We start from the raw sequence: 24,812 nt of genomic DNA, 5'->3' as shown, positions 1-24,812 counted from the left end.
ATAGTCCTGGAATCATATAGTATCAAGCATGTCTTGGGAGGGTTTTACGCAGCTTCCCGAAGCTCTTCTTTCGTGTCCAAATCCTCGTATAATACGCCGAAAGTCTAGGAAACTTCTCCGTGCTCCAACTATCCCAGTTTTCTATTATTGTATCTAGCATCGGCCACATTGCGCAATCTGCAATACTCAGACGGTTGCCGGCAATGTAGTCTTGACCATGCATGTCATTGATATCATCAAGCTCATCCAGCATCTCAAGGATACTGTCAGGTGTTTCTTCTTTGTCTTTCAAATTCGTCCATCTTTGGTGTAAGCTTTCGACCTTGAACAAGACTTGATAGGCTAGTGCTGTGGCTGGCTTGCCTTGCTCGCTGCGGTCAAACTGGTGGTAGCGGTCCAGGTATAGTAAGATGGGAACCGCACCAAATATCTCTGCATGACGCGTATCCGAGTCACGATACCCAATTTGTACAGTCGTTGTCGAGGCTTTGTCGAATGGTGGTGGAGGGCTGTAAGTTGTGTGCGCTATATCGAGCTCAGATAGACATACTGCGACCTGAGAGTTCGCAATGGAATTGTGTGACGTGAAAAATATTGGTTCGTCGCGTGGTGGTTTTCGGAAGTGTAGCACGTCGAACCCTCCTCCATATACTGCTTTCCAGTCAAAATTCGTACTCTGATTCTCCGTGCCAAATGCCCGGATGATCTCTTGTGTTTTCTTGTCGTCGTTGTTGATAACTTCGATAGCTTCTTCGCGAATCTTCGTAGTAGCTCCCTGTCCCCAAATGACGCTCGATCTTCCATCTATGAATGTGCCAATGTGTCTGAATGTCAATGATATACGCATCCCACAATATGCCTTTTCTGCGGCACTACGCTCCTCATCCAAGCGCTTGTCTGGTAGTATGCCATGCAGCCAGCGTTGGTTTGACTCTTCCCCAAGAACAAACATCGAGTTGTGAGGCATAGGAATTCGTTGCGTAGTCCTCGCAGCTTCAACAGTACTTTTGTCCAATTTGGCTGATCTTTTCGTCCTGAGACGCATCGTTCGTTGCGCTCCAAAACTGACGTTGACTATGCTCGAGCCTCGGACAATGTCCAACGTTTTGTCCGAGTGTTCGGAGATGCAGTCGGTCCCTGAACGGTACAACTGGATCAACACGTGATTAACTGGATGCTTTACGATCTTTTGAACCTGCTCTTTTATCAACTGCACGGACGGCGAAAAGTGCAGTAGAGGCAATGCCGTATCGGATGGATGTCGATAGATGGGCATACTTCCGTCTTTCCCAAAATCTCCTTGTGCACATACAAGCCTCGGCACTTCGCCTTGGGCATGAAACATCTTCTGCCATTTGACTTCATTATGCAGTAGCGAGAATATTTCATCAGAAATAGCAACCTCAGATCGAGCAGTACGTTTGAAATTTTCAGGAAAGAAGTGATAAATGATGCACGAGTCTCCCTCACCAATGCGATCGTTTGGTCCGAGGGTTGGGAACGTTGCTAAAGACTGAGGTTTCTTGGTGCTAGTCATAGCTGATAGACTATGCGGACGCGCTTTGTCTTGTTCTTCTTTCACAGACTGTGATCCCTGTGCAAGTGCAAATGATTTTGGGCGAGTTGGTGTGACTGGCGATCTTGCTGTCTTGGATTCAGTTGCTAGTTGTACTTGGGACTTGGCAAGTTTCAGAGACGGGAACACTCTGGAAGCTTTCTGACTCAACGTTTCTTTCTCCTTTTCCGGTGAAGTTATGCTGGTGCTTGCCTTTTTGCTGGATGACTCAACGGCTGAACTTGGTCTTGGCCTGGAAGATTCTTTACCAACTCTCAGATCACTACTAGCGGCTGGGTCAGTCATAGTGTCCTTCTTCTCATCGAGTGGCTTCTTCCTCGACCGCATACGGATTTTTGACTTCGTCATGCCTGATGGCGGCTCATCCCCTCCACCTGAGGGTGTCGAAAGATTAGTGCTCGAGCTCTTAGCCCTCTCATGAGAATGAGCAGCTACTGTCGTATTCGCAGCGTTGGCACTAGCGTTTGGCATAGGCTCTTGCTTGCTTGACGCTGTTGCAAGTCTAGTAGCAGCTTGTCTCAAAGCAGCCAGTGATGCCTTCTTCCGAAAACTGTTTTCTGGTGGCGAGAAAGGGTGTTGATTGAGGCTCATATTTCCTACAAGTTCGTTTAGATCTGTATCTTCTTTCGATTTTTGGGTCTTCTTTTTCTTGCTTCTCGAACTCTCGATTTCGATTGGAGCTGTCAAAACTGTGGTGATCTCTTCACTTGATATGAGATTGGCTCCCATGACTTCTGTCATTTGCTTTAATGCTTCCTCGTGACGCAAGACCTTCCTATAACCAAGACAGTCATGGACTATATTTATAGCAATACCGTGCCGGGCAGCATCCAGTGCGGTGGCGTAAACAGAGATATTCGTAATACAGCCGCATATGTAGAGCTCTGTGATAAGCTTGGCACGAAGATTGATCAAGAGAGCAGTTGAATTGAACGCGGAGTAGTTCGTGGCCACAACGGTGAGATCTGCAGAAGAATCAATACAGGCCTCGACTTCCGGATTAAATTTTGCCCCATCAGTGTTAGGTATGCAACACGCCGGGTGAGCAGAAGTGTTTGACAAGAATGTCTCGTCTTCCTCTACTGGCACCGAAGACGGTTCTCGTATAGAGTGCCTGCGTGATGACATCTTCTTGAGCAAATCTAAGGCACGGCTCTTGTGTCGAGAAGCACGTGCTTTGGATGCAGCAGCAGAGGCGTCCTTGACCTCATCGGCACTGTCGTCTGACTCCTCTCCAGCAGAGTCCAGCATGTCTAAGAGGATGACATCGCCTTCACCCACAGGATCGTTCACAATACGATCTTCGTGGTAGCATGTCGATATCCAGACAATGTCGCCAGCATTCTCTCGGAATATTGGAACCATTTCTTGGATTCGCTGAACAAATCCGGAGCTGGTGTCAACAGGTAGTCTCCCGCTCGGTGAGATGAAGTCATTTTGGAGGCCAAGGACCAGTAAGGCCTGTCGTGTCTGAAGACTCGGCTGGTTCTGCGTGAGCAGATCTAAGAACGAGGTCGCCATTCTCGAACATCACGTCAATCTCCTGTTTCTGCGCTTGCTCGCAGCAAATAAAGTGTGGTCTATCCTCTTCTGCGGATCTGCGATATGATTCTCATTTTCTTAGCCCACAATGCGAAGACATTTGGGCCAATATTCCGGAGGAGATATATAGCAGAGAGTCAGGTTCCAATAAAGCGATTGTGTGCAGGTGCAAGTAACGGAATGTTGAGTGGGCGAGAAGATCTATGAATCGACGCTAGCTAAGACTAGAATTGGCCCCCAACAAGCCTCATGGCACATATATTAATAACTAGCCGATAATTCTCACTCCCTATACATGCATGTTAGCAGTCTCAGGATCCTTGCCCTCTATGTCATTGAACATGAGAGTCAAGTATGCCCGGATATTGGGCTAACCATCTCCGGTCTGTACATAGTTTTCTCGCCTATAAAGGCACCCCCGGTATTCTGGGGAATAAGCTTCAGGTATGCAATCCTGCCAATGTCAAAAGGTGCACCTGGGACCGTAATAGTCTAAAAGGCTCGCATACTCAGGACAATTTGGCCAACGTGGATTTGTATGATATGCGAAAGCGAGAACGTGGGGCTTTTGTGGCTGGGACCTGTGAAGGTGTGTATCATGCAGAGTCCTCCACTCCGCACATCACTTTCCGAAGAAGCTTGTGATCTTCTTACTACCAGTAGTACCTGGCTTCGCTTTGTGGTTCTTTGCTGTGGCTGGTGACTCTTTCTGATTTGTCGTCGAGCTTCTGGTTTTGTGATCTCCTTTCAGAGAAGATTTTGCTGGTGATCTGCTCTTGAGAGAATGTTGGTCTGATAGCCTCAGGGACTTTTGTTTGGGCTCCCCTGTATTTACGTCGATTTCGGCTTCTTCGTGGGTACGCTTTGAATTTGCCGTTCCAGCATTGTCTTGAGGAACAGGTAGAGGCGCATTGTCTTCTGTACTTGTTGTGTCCTCAACGGTCCCGCGTGGCTCGTCTGAATCTTTCTTCACTTTGGAGTTTGAGGTGCTTGATGGAAGTTGTGCAAGCTTCTTCTGGTTGTCGAAGAAGTTTGCAATATTGCTCTTGTTTTCAGCACTGTCGACAGGAACAATGAACTTTGAAGAGTTATTGCCAACTTTGCCGACCTCTTGGCTGACCGGGTAACATTCAAGTTCTCCATTGTATGGCTTCAAGAGAGATTGCAGGTCTTTCGTCCATGTTGTCTGCTTTGGATCCAGCCATTTGAACAGATCATCTGATCCGTTATCGAAGACCACGGGCATCCGATCATGAAGAAAGTTCAATTGCTTATTACTGTCAGTTGTGATGATGGTGTATGTGTAATGCTTTTCGTCAGACCCTGTGTCAGAGTCAGTAAATTTCCACGCGGCCACCATATATACGCTCACCTTCATACTGGACACAGTCCCATAGCCCAGCAACACACATGAGCTGACCATCTTTACGCTTGATGAAATGCGGTACTTTGTGCTTACCGCCATCCTTCTTGAGCCATTCATAGAAGCCCGAGAATACCACGACACATCGTTTTCTCATCTTAGGTACAGTCCAGATACCTCGATTGTCTAGCAGCGAATCGTCCCTACAATTGATAGTCTTCATCACAGACCCATAGTCCGGATTTCGCTTGGTAAAGAACGGAACAAGTCCTATCGAATGTCAGTTCACTATTTTAGCAATGCTAGATACAAGATACGCACCCCATTTCATAGCTTGAAGCTTGTAGGTCGCTTCTGAAACATCCTGGGACTCGTTGTCCTCTATATTCTCAACTTTAATGTTGTCACCGTCGCTGTCGCCTCCATCATGCTTGCTGCTGCTGTGGTTCTGTGACTCAGCGCCAGTGTATGGCACATCTGCACGATATACCAGTCCAAAGTACCCAGGAGCGAAGTTGTACGTTTGCCTTACTTCGTCGTCTGCAGGAGTCTCCTGGGAAGGCATTTGCGCATTTTCCAATTGATCTCGAACCTCAGAGGGCCGCTTGCAGATTTCAGCGTCAGCATATTACTACTCAAACCATCCAATATGAGCTGAGCTGAAATGAATTGCTTCTTGCTAATTGTCGATCGATGTAGAGCACTGCGTACATTACGTCATGACAGCGCGACGAAGCTCGAGAAGGGAGAAGCAAAGAAAAACACTTACAAGGAAGAAAGCATAACGACCACACATGATGTTTAGTATACGGGATTCAATCGAGCAGAGATCCTCTACGGACGAACAACATCTATGACCGCAGAAGTTGTGACAATGGAGATCTATCAATACGTTGTACACTTGTACTGGACAACTTGGGCGGCGGATACGGAGCAGCGCCGCACGCTGAATCAGCAGAGAAGAAGTTCATCATCAACTTTGAGCAGCTTCGATGACGTTACGGTACCTCGTAGTCAACAATGTTATCGAGGCATATGGCGAGGGCGCTTGCCCGAACATCCACATTCAGTTTCGGAATCCCCAATACACGACCAATTACCAGTTGTGCAAAGCGACCAAAAGCACCATCATGCGTCCCACGTATAACTCGAATCCAAATGCACCAACAGCGGCACCGAGGCACGCTCGCAATCCTCAAAGCGCAATACCAAAGGACCCCTGGTCAAATGAGTGTAGCCATCGTCTTGTATGCTCACCCTACTCATTGCCTATGCATGCCATTGACCATTTCCCAGACTCGGTGTCATTGCTATAGGCATAGCGATATTTCCTTACATGGCACTCAAAGCATACTTCTGGCCATATCACAAGTTCCCCGATGAGGTCGCGGCGGAGCTACGCAAGGCGATATACTTCCATACCCAGAGCTGGGATCCCGAGAAGGCAATGCAGTACTACAAGGCCGCGCTAATGAAGGCACAAGCGCTCGGCATGAACCCGGTGAGCGACGAGATTACAGGGACCAAGCTTTCGGTGGCGGAGCTGTTGAAGCAGTGTGGGCTTGTTGATCGGTGTATCGGGGTGTATGAGTTGGTTCTGAAGGACTGTACGAATTACTTGAAGGACAAGGGCGAGGAGCATTATGAAGATGGCGAGAGGACGCGGTTGCTCATGAAAAGCGTGTCAATCAGCATGAAGCTTGGAGAGATGTATGCATCGGACTCGGTACTAGACATCGAGGCTGCTGAGCGGCATCTGCTCTGGGGTGTCGAGACTACGATGAAGGAGCGCATACGACGTCAGAAGGACGGCGTGAAAGAAGGCGAGGGAGATTGGTTCACAGACGAGCAATACGGCGCGTCGTGCGAATGTGAGCATTGCCTCCTCTCCATTCTCTTCAAACCCCAAACCAAACTAATATTTCAACTAGCCCTCGCGCTCCACTACGAGTCCAAAATGCTGCACTACCTGGCAACCCCTCTCCTCCTCCAAGCGCTCACAGTCTCCCCTCCGAAATCCTGCCATTCCGTCGTAATCAGTATGTTCTTCTCCACGACCTCCTCCTTCATTCTTCCCAACCCACTAATCCCATCCCTCCAGTGTCCAACCTCGCAAATTGCATCTTCCAAACAACTCCACCGCCTTCACTAACCACAGCCAAACCTCTACCTGCCACCTCTTTCAAACAACCCGCCTCTACCTCCTCCCTACCCCCATCACAAGACTCCTTCCCCACTACTCCACATCCAAGTAAAGAAGTGCTCCGCACACAAGCCAGCGCCTGGGCGCGCAAAGCCCTCGCGCTGTCCACCAGTATCACGGAGGGACGCACACAAGAATGCGATCTGGGTTGCGCTGCAGCGACACATGCGCTAGGTGAATTTGCGGAGGCGGGTGGGGAATTTGATGTGGCGAGGAAGCTGTATGAGGAGGCGAAGGGGAGGAGTGTAGGATTGGGATTTGAAGAGGGTGTGAAGAATGCGGAGATGGGACTGAAGAGGATCGAAGAGAAGTCGGGGAGTGAGGAGAAGATGTAGATCAATTTGTTTGGCAGAAGAGAGGAGAGTGTGTCAGTGATAGAGACAGGCAAAAGAAGCGTAGTGTAAAAGCATCATGATAACACTGCGGCTACAGAGTCCGCGCGGTGTGATTTGAATATCTTTATTCTTTCCAAATTACATTACGCTCCCGTCGGGACCGCCACACGGTTCACGATGGGTAGACAGGAAGATGATACAATACAAAAGTATCCCGAGTCGGGAAACTGTGAAATGCGCCTAGGTGCCGTGCCATATCGTCATGAAGATGCTCATTGGAGCAAAACAAATACCCACCCAGCGACGAATTTGTACATATCCCAGGTATAATGTTCCATGTCTCAACCACATATACATCGTCTAAGTTGCTCGTACCCCTTCATGCTCCTGTTGCTGCTGATTTTCGTATCATAGATCTTACACCGTGAATAATGCTCAAAGCACAAAGGCCTCAGAGAAAACCACAATGTCTTTTATACATTATAGTATGCCTCATCGAGTATCGGCTGGTATTATCGTCGCCGTGCTCGCCGTCCGCCTACCCCATCCCCAAAACCCGCCTCCTCCAGCAATCGTACTGCTCGGAGGCATTTCCGTTTTCGGCGTCTGTGGCATGTTGGCTCCTCCTCCAGCAATCGCTCTACGTAGCGATTCAAATTTGTTTTTCAACTCTTCAAGCTCTTGCCTTGCACTGGCTTCTGCAGTCTTAGCGCTAACCAACTCGACAAGGAGCGCGTCTTGGTTCATTGGGTTATGATTTTCGCTCGCTGCAATCAGAGACGAGCCTCGCTTGGGCAAGTTAGTAATACCTTTGGCGGGCTGATTGACAGAGCCTGCTCGACCTAGCTTAAACTCGCGTAGCCCTCCAAGTGAGGATGTGGTAGAATCACCAGTGTCAGCACGGCTAAGTGGTGGTGTGCTACCTTCCTGATGGGTGCTACTAGGTCGACGGTCGTTGCGGCGTAAATCTTGCACTGATTTCTCGAGATTATTGCTCCTATTGTAAGAGTCTTGTAATCGCTGGCGAGTTTCTTTGAGTGCCTCTTGAGCTGCGTGTGACTGAGACTTCTCTTCACTGAGCTCCTGTGAGAGGGCATCGCAGAGGGTGCTTTTTGCGTGGAGTTGCTCTCTGATTCGGCTGAGAGCATCTCGTAGTGACGATTTCGTTTCGAAAGTCGAAGATTTTCGAGCAAGTTGGGCGTCGTCACTGAAACGGACCGACATATCGTGTATCATGGTTTGAACGTCATCGGGTAGCTCGACAGAGAGAGACGAAGGCGTAGTTATAGTAAGTAAGCCTGCCGACACAGTCGTCCTGCGACGCGTAGGCTTACCCTCGGAGGGCGATCCTGGTGGTGAGCGCGGCTGTTTTAGACGATCCAGTAAGGTCTTCACGGTGCGCTGGTCTTCTGCACGATCTTCGTGACTTTTCTGAAGTTGAGAAACAAGTAATGCGTTTTCACGTTGACGCTCGCTCAGTGCCATGAGCAGTTCCTCGATCTCCTGATGCATTTCCCGATCTTTGCTTGGTATGACGTTGCGGCCTGTCAGAGTTCCGGACTCTGTTGGTGACTTGATTGAGAGCTCGTCTCCGGAAGAATGTCTCGATAATGATGTAGCATGTGTAGCAGCTTCACTGATAAAGCTTGTTGTTCCATCAGACGGGACACCCGCCGAGTTGATTGTTGAGGTCAAACTTTGTTTAGACGTTGTTCGACGAAGTAACATAAATCCACTCGAACGCCGATTCTGATTTTGGTTCGGTATTCCAGGACTTAGAGATTGTGGCTTGGCGATCGTAGAAGATGTGACCCAGAGACGACCAAAGAATTTTGCAGCTGCAGACTGGATACCTGGAGACGCTTCTGATCTAGAACCACCGATTGTCTGGGCCTCTTTGAAGCTTGCTTCAAGGTTTTCGAGAATGTCTTTCGTCACTATGCCTGTGAAGCTAGTGAAGTCGGTAATGAGTTCATTTGCGGCCTCAGGTTCATGCCCATATGGTTCCCAGACTTGCGGGCCTAGAAGAACTGCCATGGCTTCTTCGTAGTCTGCTTTGAGAAGTCTTTCTTCGTTCCTGCGCATGATCGATAGAGCCACGCGCATAATGGTCTCTGAAGCGCCCTCAGCAAACATCACATCGTATATGCGGAAGAGCATCGAGTCAGGACAGTGTGCAGCGAATAGTGACAAGCACCATTGCGTGAGATAATCAGCCCCATTGATGGATATCTCGTCAAAGTGTGACGCTAGAATGGGAAGGTGCTGTCGTAATAGTTGCTGGAACTGATAAACTCGTAGGTGAAGACCAGGGAGCTCTGGTAAGAAGCAGCTACGGAGGTTGTATTCATTGATAAGCCTATAAGAAATTAGTGGTGTTAACAGCACTCATATGATTCAACATACCGTACGAGGACGCAGAATGCTTCTCTCTCACTCATATTCTTCAGTAAAGTCCCGACTGGAAACCCAAGACCTTGACAGTACCCTATGTCAGAATCATATATACTGAAACACTTCAGTACGTTGGACAGGGCTCGTTGGCCGTCACTTTGTGGGGTTCTAAAGTATTCATGGTTTGGAAAGCTCCGACCCACATCTTTGCTGATCTGTGGCTCGTGTGGACTTGACTCTCTGCAGAGATGGTTGTATCTCTCCTCTAGGGATGGGTCTCTAGCACCAGCCATGCTGAGCCATATTTGGCCGCGCAAGGGATCAGGAACACCTGCACGAATCTTGTTGGATGTGAGAATGGGCAATCGAAGGGCGGTTTCCGGGTAATTGCTTGCTAGAGCCGCCCAGAATTCTAATTCAGTCATTGGTGGAGGAGAGGGAAGGTAGGAATATCGGATAGTAGAAGGGTCTTGTTCAAGCATCTTCCGCAACTGTTGCATTGATGGTGGTCGAGACTCGCTGCGTTCGCGCCTCTTCAAGCCAGATTTGGGGTCTTTTGCGAGGCGATTGTTCTCTTGGTCCAGCCGCGCAAGGAGCAGAGCCGTAGCCTATATTATTACGGTCAGCTGAATGTTTATTTGTCCACATGCGGTAGTATACATGCCTCGTCTGAACGCTCATCTCTCATCTCCTCACTCTCTTTCTGGTCTAGGCGCGCCCAATCTACCTCTACTGTCGCTTCAGGGATGGAGCTAGCGGGACGGGAGCTGTTGCTATATAGCTCTTGATGATCCTCGACGGAGTTTGTGATGACTGGTATGGAGCTGATAGAGTCCTCTCGTGAGGCATTGTTTCTTCCTCCATCGTTGGTAGCTCTCATACTATCGAGTCCATCTGAAGCATCTGATATTACAGTGTTACGTTCCGATCTTGGCTCTGATAGGCTAACGGTGACCATAGAATCAGTTGGTAATTTGCCGCTGTCGACATGTGTCCGAGGACTACGGTCTGGGCGTGACTCTGTTGAGTCAGAGCTAACATCGAGAGGCTGCTCCATTTCGAATTCGAATTGTGGGAGGATCAGGTCATGGGCATCGATCCGCGGCTACAAGTGCAGCAGAAATGTTGTTGGGGGCGCTTTGTGATATGAATTAATGCTTGTTCGTGCTTGCAACAATGAATTCTGTATTTCTCCACCAAGTCGAGAAGAATGTACACGACAAAGCGACTCGATTGTCAACAGCGTTTTAGATTGGTCTCAGTGCGGTCAAACAAGGTTTTGTGTGGGATTAGCACGGGCTGGGACAAGGATAAATAATGATAGAGAACAATGAGAGTGACTGCGTGAGGAGGCTGCTACAGTCATAGAACGAGCTAGAGGCGAGGTGGAGGTGTAGGGTGGAAGTTGTGCGCACGGAGAACGTCGAGGGGAAGCTTCAGGAGGATGGCGATGGAGATGAAGATGGAGATATCCTTGTTAGGTATGGTCGGACCCTGAAGCCCTGAACACAGGGGCCTGCAGTCGCGCTTGCTGGCTGGCTGGTGGTAGTTCCCTATGGGTCCCTAAAGTCCTTGTGGTCTGGCGGGTCGTCTGGCGCGCCATCTCGCGTGGGCAGCTGATTTTTAATTAACCACTAATCAATACACTATGGATTATTTAATCAACCGCCCTTCCTCGATTCTGTCGCAGACATTGGAAAAATCTATTCACATGTATATTGTAGAGTTCTACACCCATCGATCTTCACATTCTCCAGAAGCGGCACACTTGTTACTTACATGCGGTCAGCATAAACTCCATCGGAGCATCTTGTTGCAGAGGGAAGAACGCATACGCATATCGTGCATGGAGGCAGATGATGATGACCAGTCCCCACCACCAAACAGTCTCTTCTACCAATCACAACCACCTCTCAGTTGACCTCATATACTACTTGCTGGTTGGATGATATGCCCGATCTTTCTGCCTTTGTTTTCCACCACGCCAACCACTTATTTTGTTCTGCTCACTCCTCTACTTTCCTATCGCCACCGCATTCCTATCATTTTCCATTTCCACAAAAGGTGCCGTAGACTGACTGGTGTGCCGCATTCATTATCTCCTGTCACGCACCCTTCTTTTGAAATTACGATGCGAGCCTCGAGCCAAGCAAAGTCTTCTGGAGCCCCTATTCGCCAAATTATGATCATCTACTCCCGCTGTTACCAAGATAGGTGACCAACGTGTGCCACCACAGCTAGATCATTTGGCATTACATGGGACTGCTGCATACAGTACTCATTGCCCCTTCTCTAGATGCATTTTACTTACTGTCGCTGTAAGGAAGCTGAAATCAACTTGAGTTAATCTAGCACAGTCAGAATCCGAGTGCGGGTGGTCTAACCTATCTAAGGTTAGCGTTTCTGGTGAGGCCAACGTCTTCCAGATTCGCAGATGAAAACAATACAGCTGCACTCAAGCGATGGTAGCCGCGCGTGTTAAATCGCGAGAATCAGACTTTCCATCAGAAGAATAAAGTACCATGTTTAAGGCAGATCTGCGGATCGAGAGGTAATAAATAGGTCTTCTCCTGACTAAACCGCTTTCTTTCTTTTCTTTGTACTTGTCAATCTTTGTCTCTACAACGTCTATGTGAAATGCAGTAATCCGCTTCTCCTTATCGTCTGTCTAGCAAAAAGCTCTTGCATTAAACGAACATATAGATAGAGGACGAACCAATGCATTCTTGCAGGAAACCAAAAGAGAATGGAAGAGCATAGAGAGAGATGAATATCTTAGAACCTCGTTTCATAACGTCAAAAGCCAGAGCAAAACTACAACCCCCGGGATTTGAACCGGGGGATCTGCAGAAAGTCTCCATGGTAGGACTTTTTTGGTCTTGATTAAGTGCGCGTTGTTGACTTTACGCCATAAGTGCCGCTGACTGAACTCTCGCAAATTTCACTGGCATATGTTGTGCCAAAAAAGAGACATAACGTGACCTGGACGTCTTTGGGTTCGAGAATATCACTTCTGGTCACGCACTTCACGCTGATTTCCAGGAGAGGCGCAGAGAACGAGCTCGCTTAGCAGTCTCGATGACGACTGTGAGCTAGAAACGAAGCACATGGAGACTAGAGAGCTGATTCGAGCCGTTTCATGGTTTAAATCAAATGTCTTCACAGAGTGTAGACATTATATCATGGACCTGGTTCGAGCAAGGGATCTTTACAGGTTTCTGAAACCTCTTCGATGTATGGACTCTTTGGGATCCAAAGAGATTCTAAGATGTTCCTCGGATGACGCAGGTCCGCAATGTTACAACATCGTGCTCGCCAGAGCTCGCATAATGTTATTCATCTATGTATGAAGTACGTCCCGACGAAGCTACCTGAACAAGAATATTTGCTGACAAGTTCATTTCGACAGCACCGAGATTCTACCTGTGTAGATAAGGACATGGCAACACACGCAGTTTCGTGAGCCCTTTCACTCATATCGCTGCTCTCTACAGGGGGTCTGTGCCGCTTGCCCCACTCCGAGTGTGTTGTTTCACGTTGTTCGTCATTGGATTGGCAGCACAGCTCGAACTGTGTTGACGTCAGTCAACCCGCTTTCGACTTCCTGGGCTTTGGTCGTCTCAATGGCAGCCTAACGGTTAATATTGCCTCACACTGTTCAAGCCTAGCTCCTCAATACTCGCTCACTTCGTGGCCTGTCTTCGGCGCATCAAAGTCCATCGCCCCAGGTTTGCTCAATAGAGCCCTTGTCAGTCACTATAGGGGCATTGATTGATTGGTATTCAGAGGTGGGGATAGTAGAGCTCTCCGCAAACAGTAGGGCTACTGTGGTGTACAATAGAATGGCTCTGCGTCGCGTGTTGTGAAGTGCTGACGTTGAAGCACGCTAGCAATGTTCACTTGTTTACGAGCAATCTCGCGGTGACCACGCTCGCCCTTCCACCCTTAAAATCTCTGTCGGGTCTCTTTCTCCTTCATCTCAACTACATCTCTCTGCTCGATCTCCTCTCATCGAGCAGTTTCCCTACACACTTCCCAATTACTTCAATCAACGTTTCTTACTCCCACTCTGACTTGCTATTCAACTGTAACCATGTCTGTCACTCCTATGGAATCCTTTGGTGAGTCTCACTTTTCAGCAACTTTGAGACGTGTTGTGAAACTGACGTTGAACGCAGTTCGTAGTAGTGCGCCCTCCGGTGACCTCAGCGAAGCAGTTGATGGCCAGGGACAGTCACTGTCTCGGAACACCAGCTTTGTCGGGACTCCTGGTAGTGGCTACTTTGGTCATATGTCCAACGTGTCTACTCTCAACGCAATGTTTCCCAAGAAGGATTTCTTCGATCCAGCTAGGAACGCCTTCATGAAGACTGACAGTCGTCGAACCAGCAATGAGACCAAGCAAAGCCAGGTCTTCACGTCGTCTTCATCTCTTTCGTCTTGCTCGTCAGACAATGACAGTGCTGTGTTCAACACTGGCTTGAAACGCTCTGAGTCATCCACAATGGATGATAAACTCTCCAGCGGTGTCCAGTTCCTAGGATCGTCTCCTCAGGAGAAGGCCAAAGCAAAGACTCTCAATGTGCCTCAGACGTCTACCACTAGACGCACCCGCAACGCCACTGCTGTCGCCTCGCAAAAAGCCAGGGATTCTTCCGCAGCGATGATGGAGCGTATCTTCGCGTACTACAACAAAATGACTCACGATCAGAAAGTGGCCTCGTGTGATTACATGAGGCGTCAGGTCGAGGATACTCAAGCACCGAAGGACAGCAAGCCAGTAAGTCAAACTGTTCCTGAGCACAAACCTTTGCGCTGACAGTCCAGCAGCATGAACAGACTGTGAAATCTTATGGAAGTATGCGCAAGACTGGCTATTCGGAAGCTGACGCAAGTGATGCTGAGTCCGATGTTTCTGAGTACGATCAGACTCCAGCTACGGGTAGCAAAAGGCAGCTCGCTCTTAAGGTCAGCAGGTCTTCAAAAAGACAGCAGAGAATTGCCAATTCTTCCGTAAGTTTTCACTTCGTAGAGTTGGTCCTAACGACGTACTGATTGATATAGCAGGAAACATCGTCCGAGGAGCAGTCCCATGTCAAGGATGAGGATTTCGAGGAGACAAAGTCTCGTCTTCCAAAGTCCAAGCGAGCCCAAACAGACCGTACCCATTCTCAGGCCATTCAGGATACTAAGCATCTCTTCATGAAGCCCCAGGATGCTGGCTTGCCCTCTTACACCCCTGTCGGTAGCATCACCGACCGCTACCCAAACCCCTCTACCGACACCACGCAGTTCTACACTGGACGCTATCACGACACTGACAAGGGCGTCAGAGTCGATCAGCAAGCGAAGTTGGTCATGAAGATTCCTCATCCTGATCCAAACAAGGAATCAAAGATCATCTGGCACCACGTTCCCCGAAACTGGCAAGATCCTCACACCATCACTGTCCTCAACCGCTGGCGTTCCCAGGCCATCAAGCGCCACACCGGCATGAAGCAGCGCCAGAAAATTGTCCGTTACGATTATGCGGAGCGTGAGTTTATCCGGGACGTTGTCCTCAATGACAAAGACTTCAAGGACGCCTCCACCAAGGAGCGTCCCAATGTCCTCACTAATAAGCTCAATGCGAAGTTCTTTGGCGTCAGCTTGACCGGCCCTGAGCTTGATGCATACCGCCAGGCTACCACTGATGAGCAGCGTGCTCGTATCAAGCCCAGCAAGAAGCGTGCACTCCGCACCAAAGCTTCTGTCGCGTCTGAGTACAGCCGTCACATTGATGACTATGCCAGTGGTCGTATCCCTGAGCGCAGACTCACAGGTTGGAACATTGACAACCAGTCTGAGGATGAGGATGTCGACATGGAAGATAGCAAGGTCGCCGTCAAGGACAATGATGAAGTTGAAGAAGATGATGTCAACAAGGACGACGAAGCCGACAATGCCGTCAAGGAAGATGATGAAGCCAATGACTCTCTTGTTAGCGGTAGTCTTCTCCTCACCGACACAAAGGATACCGGTCCTATCAACAGCTTTGTAGCCATCAACGCCAACGCTGCTGGGCCCCAGAAGATTGAGAGCGAGGACGATGAGGAGCTCTGAATACTTGACGGCAGGGAAGTCCAACTGTGAACATTATTACTGACAAGCGATTGGCAATGAACGCCATACTACCTGTTACCTACGCGATTGGCAATGCGCGCCATACCCACCACCCTCTACGCGATTGGCAATGCGAGCCATACCAAACACATTCTACGCGATTGGCAATGCGAGCCATAACCACCACCTTCTACGCGATTGGCAATGCGTGTCATACTCACCACTTCCCCTTTGCACAAGCGTTTGATCATGCACGTTACACTATCCCCTTGCGAAAATGAACGTCACACTACACTGAACGAGTGATTGGCAATGAATGTCACACCATAAATTGGAAAAGCCATTGGCTAGAAACACCACTTTGCATTTTGTCACATGTCTTTTCTTTGATCACCTGTTTATTTCCCATGGTCTTCCTCGCGGTCTTCACACAACCTGCGAAAAGTCCTCATGGTCTACACACTTAACTTCTTGTACACAGCGATTTGTTTTCTTTCACAGCTTTATGGCCTGTCTCTCCGGGACAGCCGATTCAAGCATCTTGAGTCACTCATCTGCAACCTCATGGTCGTCAACACTCTTCACACGATGTTGAACACGTCCTCATGGTCAAGCAGATATCTTATTGTACACGGCGTGTCTTTTTCTTGTGGCAAAGTTCATCTTGTTTATTATGGTCTGACTCCCGGAGCAGCCGACTCGTATCGAGTCCCGTTGGCAAACAATATTGTCAACCCATCACACTCACGTAAGCTTGGATAGATCCTATCTGCTATGCCGGATACTTGGTATCTGGCTGCAGTCTGGACACGGTCTCATAGCTTACTATCTGCGAAAATAAAAGTGCTTTTACTGTATCTTTCATCCTGTGATCTTCTTTGTGACTTCTCTGTTGTCTTTAATTTTCATAATCTGTGCGCTCAGTTCAGAATCCTCTCTTCTCTTTTTTCGTTTTGAAGTTTCCGCCTCTCTCATAGCTTGGATCGTACACTTCACAGCTGCGAGATTCGATTACCGCCTCGTCCGCTACGGCCTAACTCCAAAGGTTCACAGCCACCAGAAGCAAGTGACAGCTATATTTCTAAGTCAAACATCTTGAAGCCGCTATAATCGCCACATGATCGACATTTCCCAGTCTTGTTGGCACCATCCACTTCTCTCTGGAAGAGATGTCAATCCCAGCCTTGCGTAACGAGTCTCTGTTCAGATACACTTCGATTTTTATTTGCTAGCCTAGGTTCTAACCTTCATTCATCATTTGCTTCGTCGGTTACTCGCAAGTGTAGATGCAAATACAAATCTAAAATCATTATTAATTGACTCGTAGGTCAAAGCTGGTCAACTAATGAATTTTCTCAGGCACTAAAATTCGATTGTTAATCGACCGCACGACGACTTGGACCTAACTTGGTCACCTCATAAATACCACCACGCCGAATGAATCCCTGCAATGTGGTCGACCACTCGCAAGCTCATTAGATATTAAAGAAATGCTTCAAATCGTGTGCGAAGCTTCATCTTTGTGAGATACATGATGCTCTACAACACATAACGCTTAAGCGGCAACGGCAAGCGTGTGCGAACACTTCGCCAGGCGCGATAGGTTGTGAACACCTGTATGCAATGTTATTTCAGGTAATATAAATCCCGCGTGAAAGATGTATGTCGCGCAGACCTTGGCTGGTGGAAGATTCTCGTACCAGGTAAGTAAGCTGCGATCACCTCATGGCGAAGTACTGGAATTGGAGGTTTTCCTCGAGCGAGATTGATCGGCTTCAAACACCGTAGTGTGCCATCGTGAATCCATGGGCTGTTACCCAAAATAGCCAACAAATAAAGTTCATTCAGTGCCTTATGAGGAAACATCTTGAGTTGGTATATAGGCTTTCAGGGTGTCGAAATCAAAGAAATTGGATTGCTTAATAAGAGGACTTTTGGAGTATGTATTGGTTCACGGTAATCACTATACATAGCAGATTCTACCAAGGTCTCTTCCAAAATCTTGGATTCTTCATTCTCCACAAATAGTCCAACTTCTCTGGAGCAGGAAGTGCATTTCTAGTCATTACAGTCTACGCCATTGTCAACACACACTATACCTCCTTTTTGGCTACTTGCTGCCACGCAAGCTCTCCAAGATCCTCGCTGCCGCCACGTCCTCTTCCGTCAACTCCAGCCCGCGAAACTCTACCGCCGCTGCATCCATCGTCTCAGCGGCATCCCGGTCCCTACCTCTCTGTCTGGCCGCCAGACGTTCCTGCACCTCTCTCATTGCGGAGGCCACCGGGGCACGAGTAGAGGCGCGGGCCGGGTCATTCCGACCTTCGTCAGCATCCAGGAGCTCTAGGAGGCTGAAGAGCCGAGCGTTTGAGATGTGCCCCCAGGGCTCTCGGTCAGAGACGCCACTGGCAACCAAGGCGCGCCTGTCAAGCTCGTGGCCGGCGGTACGGATCAGGTCAACCAGTGTGTCTGGGCTCATGTATTTGTAGTCTGGGTGGACGAGGGGAACGAGGTGGTGGGTCCAGTGGTCGTGCTCGTTAGGCTTGATGTGGTTGTCGGGGCTATAGAGTGCCTCGTGGGCGTTGTAAAGGAGGAACCCGTGGGAATGGGTTGCTGAGGGAGGAGTGTTGCCCACGTGAGGCCCGGGCGTGGGCGCTGCATAGGGGGACGGTAGACGGGAGAGGGGTGTTACTGGAGCTGGAATTGCGATTGGGTAGCAGGAAGATCGTGAGCCAGAGGCAGCATCTTTAGTGTCTGACATTTTGCTTAGGAATTGGGGTGAGTTGTTTGAAGTTTGACTGTAGGAACCTCGCGATTAGGCTGAAATCTGTGAGCTTGTTTGCTCACATCCAACAACTGGCAGAACCACAGTGACCAGAAGATGGTGATAGAAATGATTACATACCTTCGTAGTAGAAAGACTCAACTCCTTGTGTTGCCTGATCGTTGTTTGTCTTTAAATATGCACTGATACCAAGACAGAGGATTGAGTAAATAGCAGAGGTGGATGGTTGTTCGCACAATTTCATCGATACCGCAGGGAGTGGTAGACTCTTGTGACCACGGCCAAGTCACGTTAAGTCACTCAAGGTAGTAAACTTAACTTGAAAATTTGTGCGAGGAGCCTAATCACTGAAGTATTCACTCAATACCCGGCGGTCTCAGCTCCGGAGGGCAAATATGATAATAACCTTGACCATGAAATATTCTTACGAACTCTTGCCATTCTGCATGGATGGGGTTTGATAGAACCCCAATCCCCAAAGTCACTCCTATCATCATTTTTTGAGACCATTCGACATGATGACGTACTGTATTCTGCCATTATAAGAATCCTCTCCTATACGCGGAACTACTCTACTATTCAATCTCCAAATCAAACCCTCTTTATAACCACGTCAATGAGGATCAGATTTGCTGAAGATTTATATGCACTATCTGTGCTCCGACAACTCCCTATTTGATCACTCCCGTTAGTGTCAGCTTCTGAAGAACTTGCATGTATTGTTTGATGTGATAGACGAAAGCACAATGTTATAGATCGATGCCTCTTAACACCCCGTTACCTTTGTTCTGAAATGCCTGTCTTAACAGGAACCCTTTGTTATCGTTTAATGTATGTATACTGAGGTGAACGCAAAAGGACACATAAGATCACTTAGAGATCACTTGAAGTGACCTAAAATTCCAATTCTTGCCTTGCTCAGGTTCATTCAGAACTCGTGATTTACCTCTTACAATACTTTGCGTCCGTATACTGCCCTCATGAATGACGGCAGCTTGAAGTGTTCTCCGTCATTCATGTAAAAGATTCTCTTGCAAGATCAACCACAATATCAACATTTCTTCAGCTCTCGGGCATACGCCCCCTCCTAACAGTCCAGCACTATAGAAAATATCCACTGTTTCCACAGACCACACTAACCACCCGATTATACCATGCCTTCCACTACAGCAGTACACGAGTCGAGCAGAATCTGTTTCAATGAGGCGAAAAGAGTGGCCGGTCCCTCAAATGGGTCCAACGAGTCTCCCTCAACGCAACTAGACCCCAAGCACTCCGTACCCGACATAATCATGAATATCAAAACCAAACTGTCGAATACCCGTCTTGGCCTCCAGTCTAATCGAATTGTTTGTGACGATCCTATCGCCGGCAAGATAGAAGTGCTGGCGTCCTGGTGCCAGCCACCCTTAGATGACCAAGACGACCTCGCGCAACTCGATAATAAATATGCCTCGCCTTTACGCAACCACCCAAGGCCGCTCTACCGAGGCGAACATAGATCACCCTGGACGGTGTATCTCGATGCCTACTCTGTTCGCCAGGAGAGGCACAAAAGGCTTTATCCCAACGGCCCTCCCTTTCCCCCTATACCAATCAGAACTGCGGTCAATTCGACCGACTCCGACTACGCACGTGGCCAGACTCAAGCTAGCCACACATCTGATCTCCTCTCACATACTCCTCGCGATCTCGCACTCTTTGGTGTTCCTCAAGACCCTATCACACACAAATTCGACACGAGCGCTTTCGAGCTGCTGACTGCGAGATTCAAGCCGGTCTTACGCACGAATATCCTGCAAGAAAGATACAAAGGACAACGCGATAGAGTAGGCAAAGGGGAAGAGTATGTGTTCTCCCACTTCGAGCCTGTGGAAGATGGCGCAAAGAAGAGGAAAAGAGGAAACCCGAAGACTGGCGCATATACGTACACGACAAAGAGAGCTCTCCTAAATGACGACGCTGTCTTCCAAACGCGCAATACGAGCGTTGGCGTACGTCGCTCCACACGCTTACAGGCAGCCCAGATAACATCTTCTTCTGCAGAGTCTGTACTCTCTTCCTATTTGCTTGAAACAGGGACTCCGCCGCGTATACAGCCAGTAGCGCATATCACATCCAGTCCGACGTCAGAGCCACGCCTCAAGACAACGCCAACAGTGGACAAAGCAGTTCTACCTGCTGAGCTGCGTGACCCATCACCCATCTCCAATGCCCCGGAGAAGCATGGTATGCAGCAGCGTACGTACGCCCAGACCATCCAACGCTCACAAGATTAACATATCCATAGTTCCTTCCCGCCGCTCTTCACGTCTCCAGAACCTACACTCCCATCCCGCCCCTCTCTCCCGTCTTCCCCTAAAGCCCACACACTCTAAGCCAACAAGGAACGGAGGCCCAGCAACTGGCTCATGCACACTCTCCTCTCGCCGCGTGACAGGCCGTCGAAAACCCCGAAAAACTGCTGATCCACCTCGATTCCCGAATCTCGTCCCCCCTCTAACGCACGTGACGCCACCAGCCGCGACGAACAAATTCGTTGCCTATAATCCGATTGCACCTCCTGCCACGCCAACACATATTGATATAAAGCCTCAGTATAATTCAGATCGCAATCGAAGCTGTTGAGCCCGTGGCTCTTCACGAGGACACGAATTCGTCTTAGACTTAGCAGATCGATCAAGGAAATATTGAAACCATCATGACTGAGAAAATTTATATGCACACTACCTCCTCGGATCAATATTTCCTGCTCTCAACTCGAATCGACTACCTAATGCCTCGTGGACGGTGTGTGGATTTTTGGGTGTTAGTATTCCACTGTCGAGGAGTCCCAGTGACGAGCTCTCTTTTTCTCATCGCAGAAACAACAAGCACTCCGGTCACATGGAGTGAAAATCCCGAGATATGTGAATAAGCAAACAATGCAGAGCGAGTCATGAATGAGAGTCTTGGAGAGCACAGCATTACTCGCGTGGAAGATACCGCTAAGGCTTGAGGCCGAGCACCGAGGAGTCAGACGATTGAACGCCAATCAGCGCCACCACATAAAGTAACCATCCACAACGTCGGCCGCGTCAAGACTACTGCAACTCACCATCTTGTCTGCAACACTAAGAAGTATCGAATTCGCCAAGTCGGAACTTGGACCGGCTTGCTTAAGCTCGGCATGGATGCTCTGAACATGAACACGCCATTTTCTTACCCACTCCATTTTTGTAATTTGCGTCTTACTCAACCAGAAACCATGTGGTGTTGGCCATGTACGCCAACTCATCTTCCTGTAATATGCCGTCTTATTCGCCTGGTCAGATATCGTTCATGAGCCTGCCGATGAACTCTGTATCAAGTCTTCTCCTAGAATCCTAGTTTATATAGCCACGTGGGTCCCACGATGCCTTATTGCTAAAGCAGTCGTTGATCTCTTCAAAGGTCGAGCAAATTGACCCGGTGATTCTTCAAACTGGGACCAACATCATTTCGAAATTCCTAGCTGTCAATAATTCCCACCGGCCCTGGGCCATGGTTCAGTGGCAATTTGTTTCGATATGCGTTTCCCTGGCACTTTACGCGAATGCCGCCCCAACATGGCCGTCCACTATGGACGAGCTTGAGGATATCATGTTTCTCAACACTGGCTATCGAGCTAAAGGGTTCTCAACTGAAGTCACACCCTGTTCGTTCTCGTCCAAAGGTCCTGGCCGTATTACTGCCGCCGAATGGATCCGGACTGCATTTCACGACATGATTGCTGGTGTCGTTTCTTCCACTGCTGGGGGTATGGACGCTTCAATCATGTACGAAACGAAGGCCTTGGAGAACATTGGGACCGCTTTCAACTCGTCTCTCCTCAACTTCGCGCCATTCTTCTCTAGCAGATCTTCCATGGCTGATCTGATTGCCATGGGCATGTACACCGCTGTTCGTTCCTGTGGTGGCCCGGTCATACCAATACGAACCGGCAGAATTGATGCTACGAGATCTGGTGCCACAGCTTTTGTACCACAACCTCAGAACTCTGTTGGCACTTTTCAGAACCAGTTCAATCGCGTTGGCTTCAACCTTTCCGACATGATTGCTGTCACAGCCTGTGGTCATACGACTGGTGGAGTACATGCAGCCTTCTTTCCGGAGATTGTGCCAGCCGGAACAGCTCCTGACGATTTTGCTCAGTTCGACAAGACTGCCACCTTCGACACGAAAATTGCCACTGATTTCCTCGCAAATAACAGCACTGATCCTCTCGTCGTGGGGCCTTCGACCAAGAACACCAGGGATTCAGATGGGCGAATATTTAAAGCCGACAACAATGTAACCATCACCTCGCTGACCAATCCTGACACATTTCGATCAACCTGCGCCAGGGTCTTGCAGAAGTTGATTGATGTTGTTCCAACAAGTGTTAGGCTCACAGATCCACTCATACCCTATGAGGCCAAGCCTATAGCATTACAGCTACGCTTGCTAGATGGTGGCTCGAGTATGGCTTTCACAGGAGAGATTCGCATTCGGACAACAACTCGGTCTGCGGCTCAAATAGCGAGCGTACAATTGGTTTACAGGGATCGTACTGGCGGGAACGTATGCGGAGCTTGTACTATCGATGCTTCGACCGAAGCTGGGAGAGCTAATGGCTTCGATGACTCCTTTTCCGTATGTCAAGTCATTTCTTGCGGCTCTTCAAAACTGACTGATGTCAGTTTTTCAGTTTTGCAAGCCAAATCCAGGCAAATTCATCGATTTCAAGCTTCAATATCGCTGTTACAAGAACGGATGGACAGCAGGAGATTTTCGACAACAATGGCGCCGGATATCCCGTGCAAGACTCTATCATATTGCAAAGTCCTCAAAGTTGCATCAAAGACAGCGCAAGCCCTGACAAGAAGAACATGACTATTGTAGCAGCCGTGAGAGTCCACTGGCATAAGATGCACATCCTAGATCTTTGGCTGATAACGATTAGGTCCGTGACGAAACAGCTACTCTGCCTGTGAACACATCCCTCGTCTTCAAGGTTGCGCGACGGAACGTGCCCATCGATATCCCAGCTCTTTCGGTTGAATCTTACACCATGAGCAAACAGTACACTGTTGGTCCATACAGCCTCTATGCCTTAGCATATGCTTTGAACACCAGCCAGGCTCTCAACACAGTCTTTAATGTGTCAGCGGGAGCTGGTGCCAGTCGGTTGACCGATGCATTCAAGCTGACCAGTGATCTGCCCAGCGAATGCGTCCCGCTACAGAGCGTTGGAAATCCTCTCGATTCTCCACCAGCCTCATTGTCAGTGTTATCATCGTCATCACCTAGCTTATCGTCAACGCCGCCGTCAACTCCAACCACGATACTCACCTCAATCATAAGATCAAGTGCAGCTTCTTCAACCTCGGACGGGTCATCTTCTGCTGGCTCTTTTACCCCTACGCCCACGTCTATCATAGAGACCGTCACTCCATCGATACCGTCTACCAGCGATATTTTGGATTCTGCTTCTTCGGCTGTCGATCGCTTAACAATTTCATCTTCTGCTGATTCGGCTTCTTCTTTGATCTCGTATGACTCGATGTTATCGACTCTCCTCTCCTCGTCTGAAGACGCCGCACCGACCCCTACGCCCACATTCGCATCCAACTACCAAGGCTGCTACATTGACTCGGTCAGTGGTCGCGCCCTCAACGGGTCCGCTACGAATGATCACTTGACCCTGACCCTCGCTAATTGCGCTACTTTCTGCTCCGAGTATAGCTTCTATGGCCTCGAATATACGTATCAATGCTTTTGTGGCAACACGCTTAACTCAGTACTCGCTCCCGAGTACGATTGCAACATGCCTTGCTCCGGCGATGATAAAGAGATTTGCGGTGGCCCTGACCGCCTCTCAGTATACCAGAACGAGGCATATATCGCACCAGCCAATCCACCGATTGAAGGGTATGAGTATAAGGCGTGCTATGTTGACATGAGAAGTGCGCGCGTGTTAGGCCCAGTTGTGATAAGCGACGATACGGGCTTGACGGTGGGCGAGTGCAAGGACTACTGTAATGGGTCTAGGTATTTTGGTACGGAGTATGGGCGGGAATGTTGGTGCGGTAATGAATTGGGCCCGTCCGCGACTGTTGCACCGGAATCTGATTGCTTCACAAGGTGTGCGGGAGATAGAGCAACTCTTTGCGGCGCGCCGGATCGGTTGAGTTTGTATCAGTGGGTGGATGCAAAGGCATCACGAGACAGATAGGTATACCAGCAATGAGCGCAGGCGTGTAAATGTTTGTGCCAGGTACATATCGGATGGGAACGCAGTTTTCGGGGAGTCTGTTCGCACAAGACGTCTAAGAACGATAACTGTAGAAGACATACACTTCGAGCTCAGGCTGGATTGATATTATTACTAGTCTACATATCCAATCAGAACGGAGAGCAGCTAGATTTGGGAGCTTGGGCCCTCAGCCCTATTACATAGGTTCCTCGAGTCCGTACTTTCAAAGACCGAATTCTGAGACGTATGCCATCCT

At 48.9% G+C, this 24,812-nt stretch overlaps 8 protein-coding genes across 8 annotated transcripts; 4 read left to right on the top strand and 4 right to left on the bottom strand.

The window, feature by feature from the left end:
* Window positions 1–22: 22 nt before the first annotated feature.
* On the bottom strand, window positions 23–3,097 carry EJ05DRAFT_438577 (uncharacterized protein; the record flags this gene model as incomplete). Its single annotated transcript, XM_033741838.1, has 2 exons — window positions 23–1,944; window positions 2,035–3,097. 2 exons carry the CDS (start codon window positions 3,095–3,097, stop codon window positions 23–25), a joined length of 2,985 nt encoding a protein of 994 aa, XP_033600969.1.
* Window positions 3,098–3,740: 643 nt separating this feature from the next.
* Window positions 3,741–5,046, bottom strand: EJ05DRAFT_500037 (DUF159 domain protein; the record flags this gene model as incomplete). Its single annotated transcript, XM_033746929.1, has 3 exons — window positions 3,741–4,441; window positions 4,491–4,751; window positions 4,803–5,046. The coding sequence occupies 3 exons, from the start codon at window positions 5,044–5,046 to the stop codon at window positions 3,741–3,743; spliced, it is 1,206 nt and encodes a 401-aa protein (XP_033600968.1).
* A 397-nt stretch (window positions 5,047–5,443) lies between these two features.
* Window positions 5,444–7,237, top strand: EJ05DRAFT_475819 (uncharacterized protein). The gene is made up of 4 exons (XM_033743897.1): window positions 5,444–5,728; window positions 5,778–6,352; window positions 6,413–6,520; window positions 6,583–7,237. Exons 2-4 carry the CDS (start codon window positions 5,818–5,820, stop codon window positions 7,017–7,019), a joined length of 1,080 nt encoding a protein of 359 aa, XP_033600967.1. The 5' UTR covers window positions 5,444–5,728; window positions 5,778–5,817; the 3' UTR covers window positions 7,020–7,237.
* A 274-nt stretch (window positions 7,238–7,511) lies between these two features.
* On the bottom strand, window positions 7,512–10,470 carry EJ05DRAFT_438073 (uncharacterized protein; the record flags this gene model as incomplete). The annotated part of the gene is made up of 3 exons (XM_033741816.1): window positions 7,512–9,378; window positions 9,426–9,987; window positions 10,089–10,470. The coding sequence occupies 3 exons, from the start codon at window positions 10,468–10,470 to the stop codon at window positions 7,512–7,514; spliced, it is 2,811 nt and encodes a 936-aa protein (XP_033600966.1).
* A 2,694-nt stretch (window positions 10,471–13,164) lies between these two features.
* Window positions 13,165–15,740, top strand: EJ05DRAFT_353287 (uncharacterized protein). Its single transcript, XM_033741026.1, has 4 exons — window positions 13,165–13,534; window positions 13,592–14,193; window positions 14,244–14,426; window positions 14,481–15,740. Exons 1-4 carry the CDS (start codon window positions 13,507–13,509, stop codon window positions 15,513–15,515), a joined length of 1,848 nt encoding a protein of 615 aa, XP_033600965.1. The 5' UTR covers window positions 13,165–13,506; the 3' UTR covers window positions 15,516–15,740.
* A 1,885-nt stretch (window positions 15,741–17,625) lies between these two features.
* Window positions 17,626–18,276, bottom strand: EJ05DRAFT_485631 (uncharacterized protein; the record flags this gene model as incomplete). The annotated part of the gene is made up of 1 exon (XM_033745466.1): window positions 17,626–18,276. One exon carries the CDS (start codon window positions 18,274–18,276, stop codon window positions 17,626–17,628), a length of 651 nt encoding a protein of 216 aa, XP_033600964.1.
* A 1,178-nt stretch (window positions 18,277–19,454) lies between these two features.
* On the top strand, window positions 19,455–21,368 carry EJ05DRAFT_527872 (uncharacterized protein; the record flags this gene model as incomplete). Its single annotated transcript, XM_033748895.1, has 2 exons — window positions 19,455–20,541; window positions 20,591–21,368. The coding sequence occupies 2 exons, from the start codon at window positions 19,455–19,457 to the stop codon at window positions 20,926–20,928; spliced, it is 1,425 nt and encodes a 474-aa protein (XP_033600963.1). The 3' UTR covers window positions 20,929–21,368.
* A 3-nt stretch (window positions 21,369–21,371) lies between these two features.
* On the top strand, window positions 21,372–24,535 carry EJ05DRAFT_464357 (heme peroxidase; the record flags this gene model as incomplete). Its single annotated transcript, XM_033742745.1, has 5 exons — window positions 21,372–22,953; window positions 23,001–23,207; window positions 23,264–23,533; window positions 23,589–23,598; window positions 23,895–24,535. Exons 1-5 carry the CDS (start codon window positions 21,823–21,825, stop codon window positions 24,533–24,535), a joined length of 2,259 nt encoding a protein of 752 aa, XP_033600962.1. The 5' UTR covers window positions 21,372–21,822.
* Between the last annotated feature and the right edge of the window lie 277 nt (window positions 24,536–24,812).

This window comes from Pseudovirgaria hyperparasitica, assembly GCF_010093815.1.
Source record: "Pseudovirgaria hyperparasitica strain CBS 121739 unplaced genomic scaffold EJ05scaffold_7, whole genome shotgun sequence".
In the NCBI taxonomy this organism is placed as follows: Eukaryota; Fungi; Ascomycota; class Dothideomycetes; order Acrospermales; family Acrospermaceae; genus Pseudovirgaria; species Pseudovirgaria hyperparasitica.
Note: the sequence above shows the minus strand (reverse complement) of the source record. Positions and strands in the feature narration are given on the sequence as shown.

Bases quoted from the DNA above. Each gene is read 5' to 3' on its own strand.
- EJ05DRAFT_475819 (XM_033743897.1), top strand. From the start codon at position 5,818: ATGGCACTCAAAGCATACTTCTGGCCATATCACAAGTTCCCCGATGAG. The intron at 6,353-6,412 runs GTGAGCATTGCC...TATTTCAACTAG, and splicing joins ATACGGCGCGTCGTGCGAAT to CCCTCGCGCTCCACTACGAG. The intron at 6,521-6,582 runs GTATGTTCTTCT...CCATCCCTCCAG, and splicing joins CTGCCATTCCGTCGTAATCA to TGTCCAACCTCGCAAATTGC.
- EJ05DRAFT_353287 (XM_033741026.1), top strand. From the start codon at position 13,507: ATGTCTGTCACTCCTATGGAATCCTTTG. The intron at 13,535-13,591 runs GTGAGTCTCACT...CGTTGAACGCAG, and splicing joins CACTCCTATGGAATCCTTTG to TTCGTAGTAGTGCGCCCTCC. The intron at 14,194-14,243 runs GTAAGTCAAACT...ACAGTCCAGCAG, and splicing joins CACCGAAGGACAGCAAGCCA to CATGAACAGACTGTGAAATC.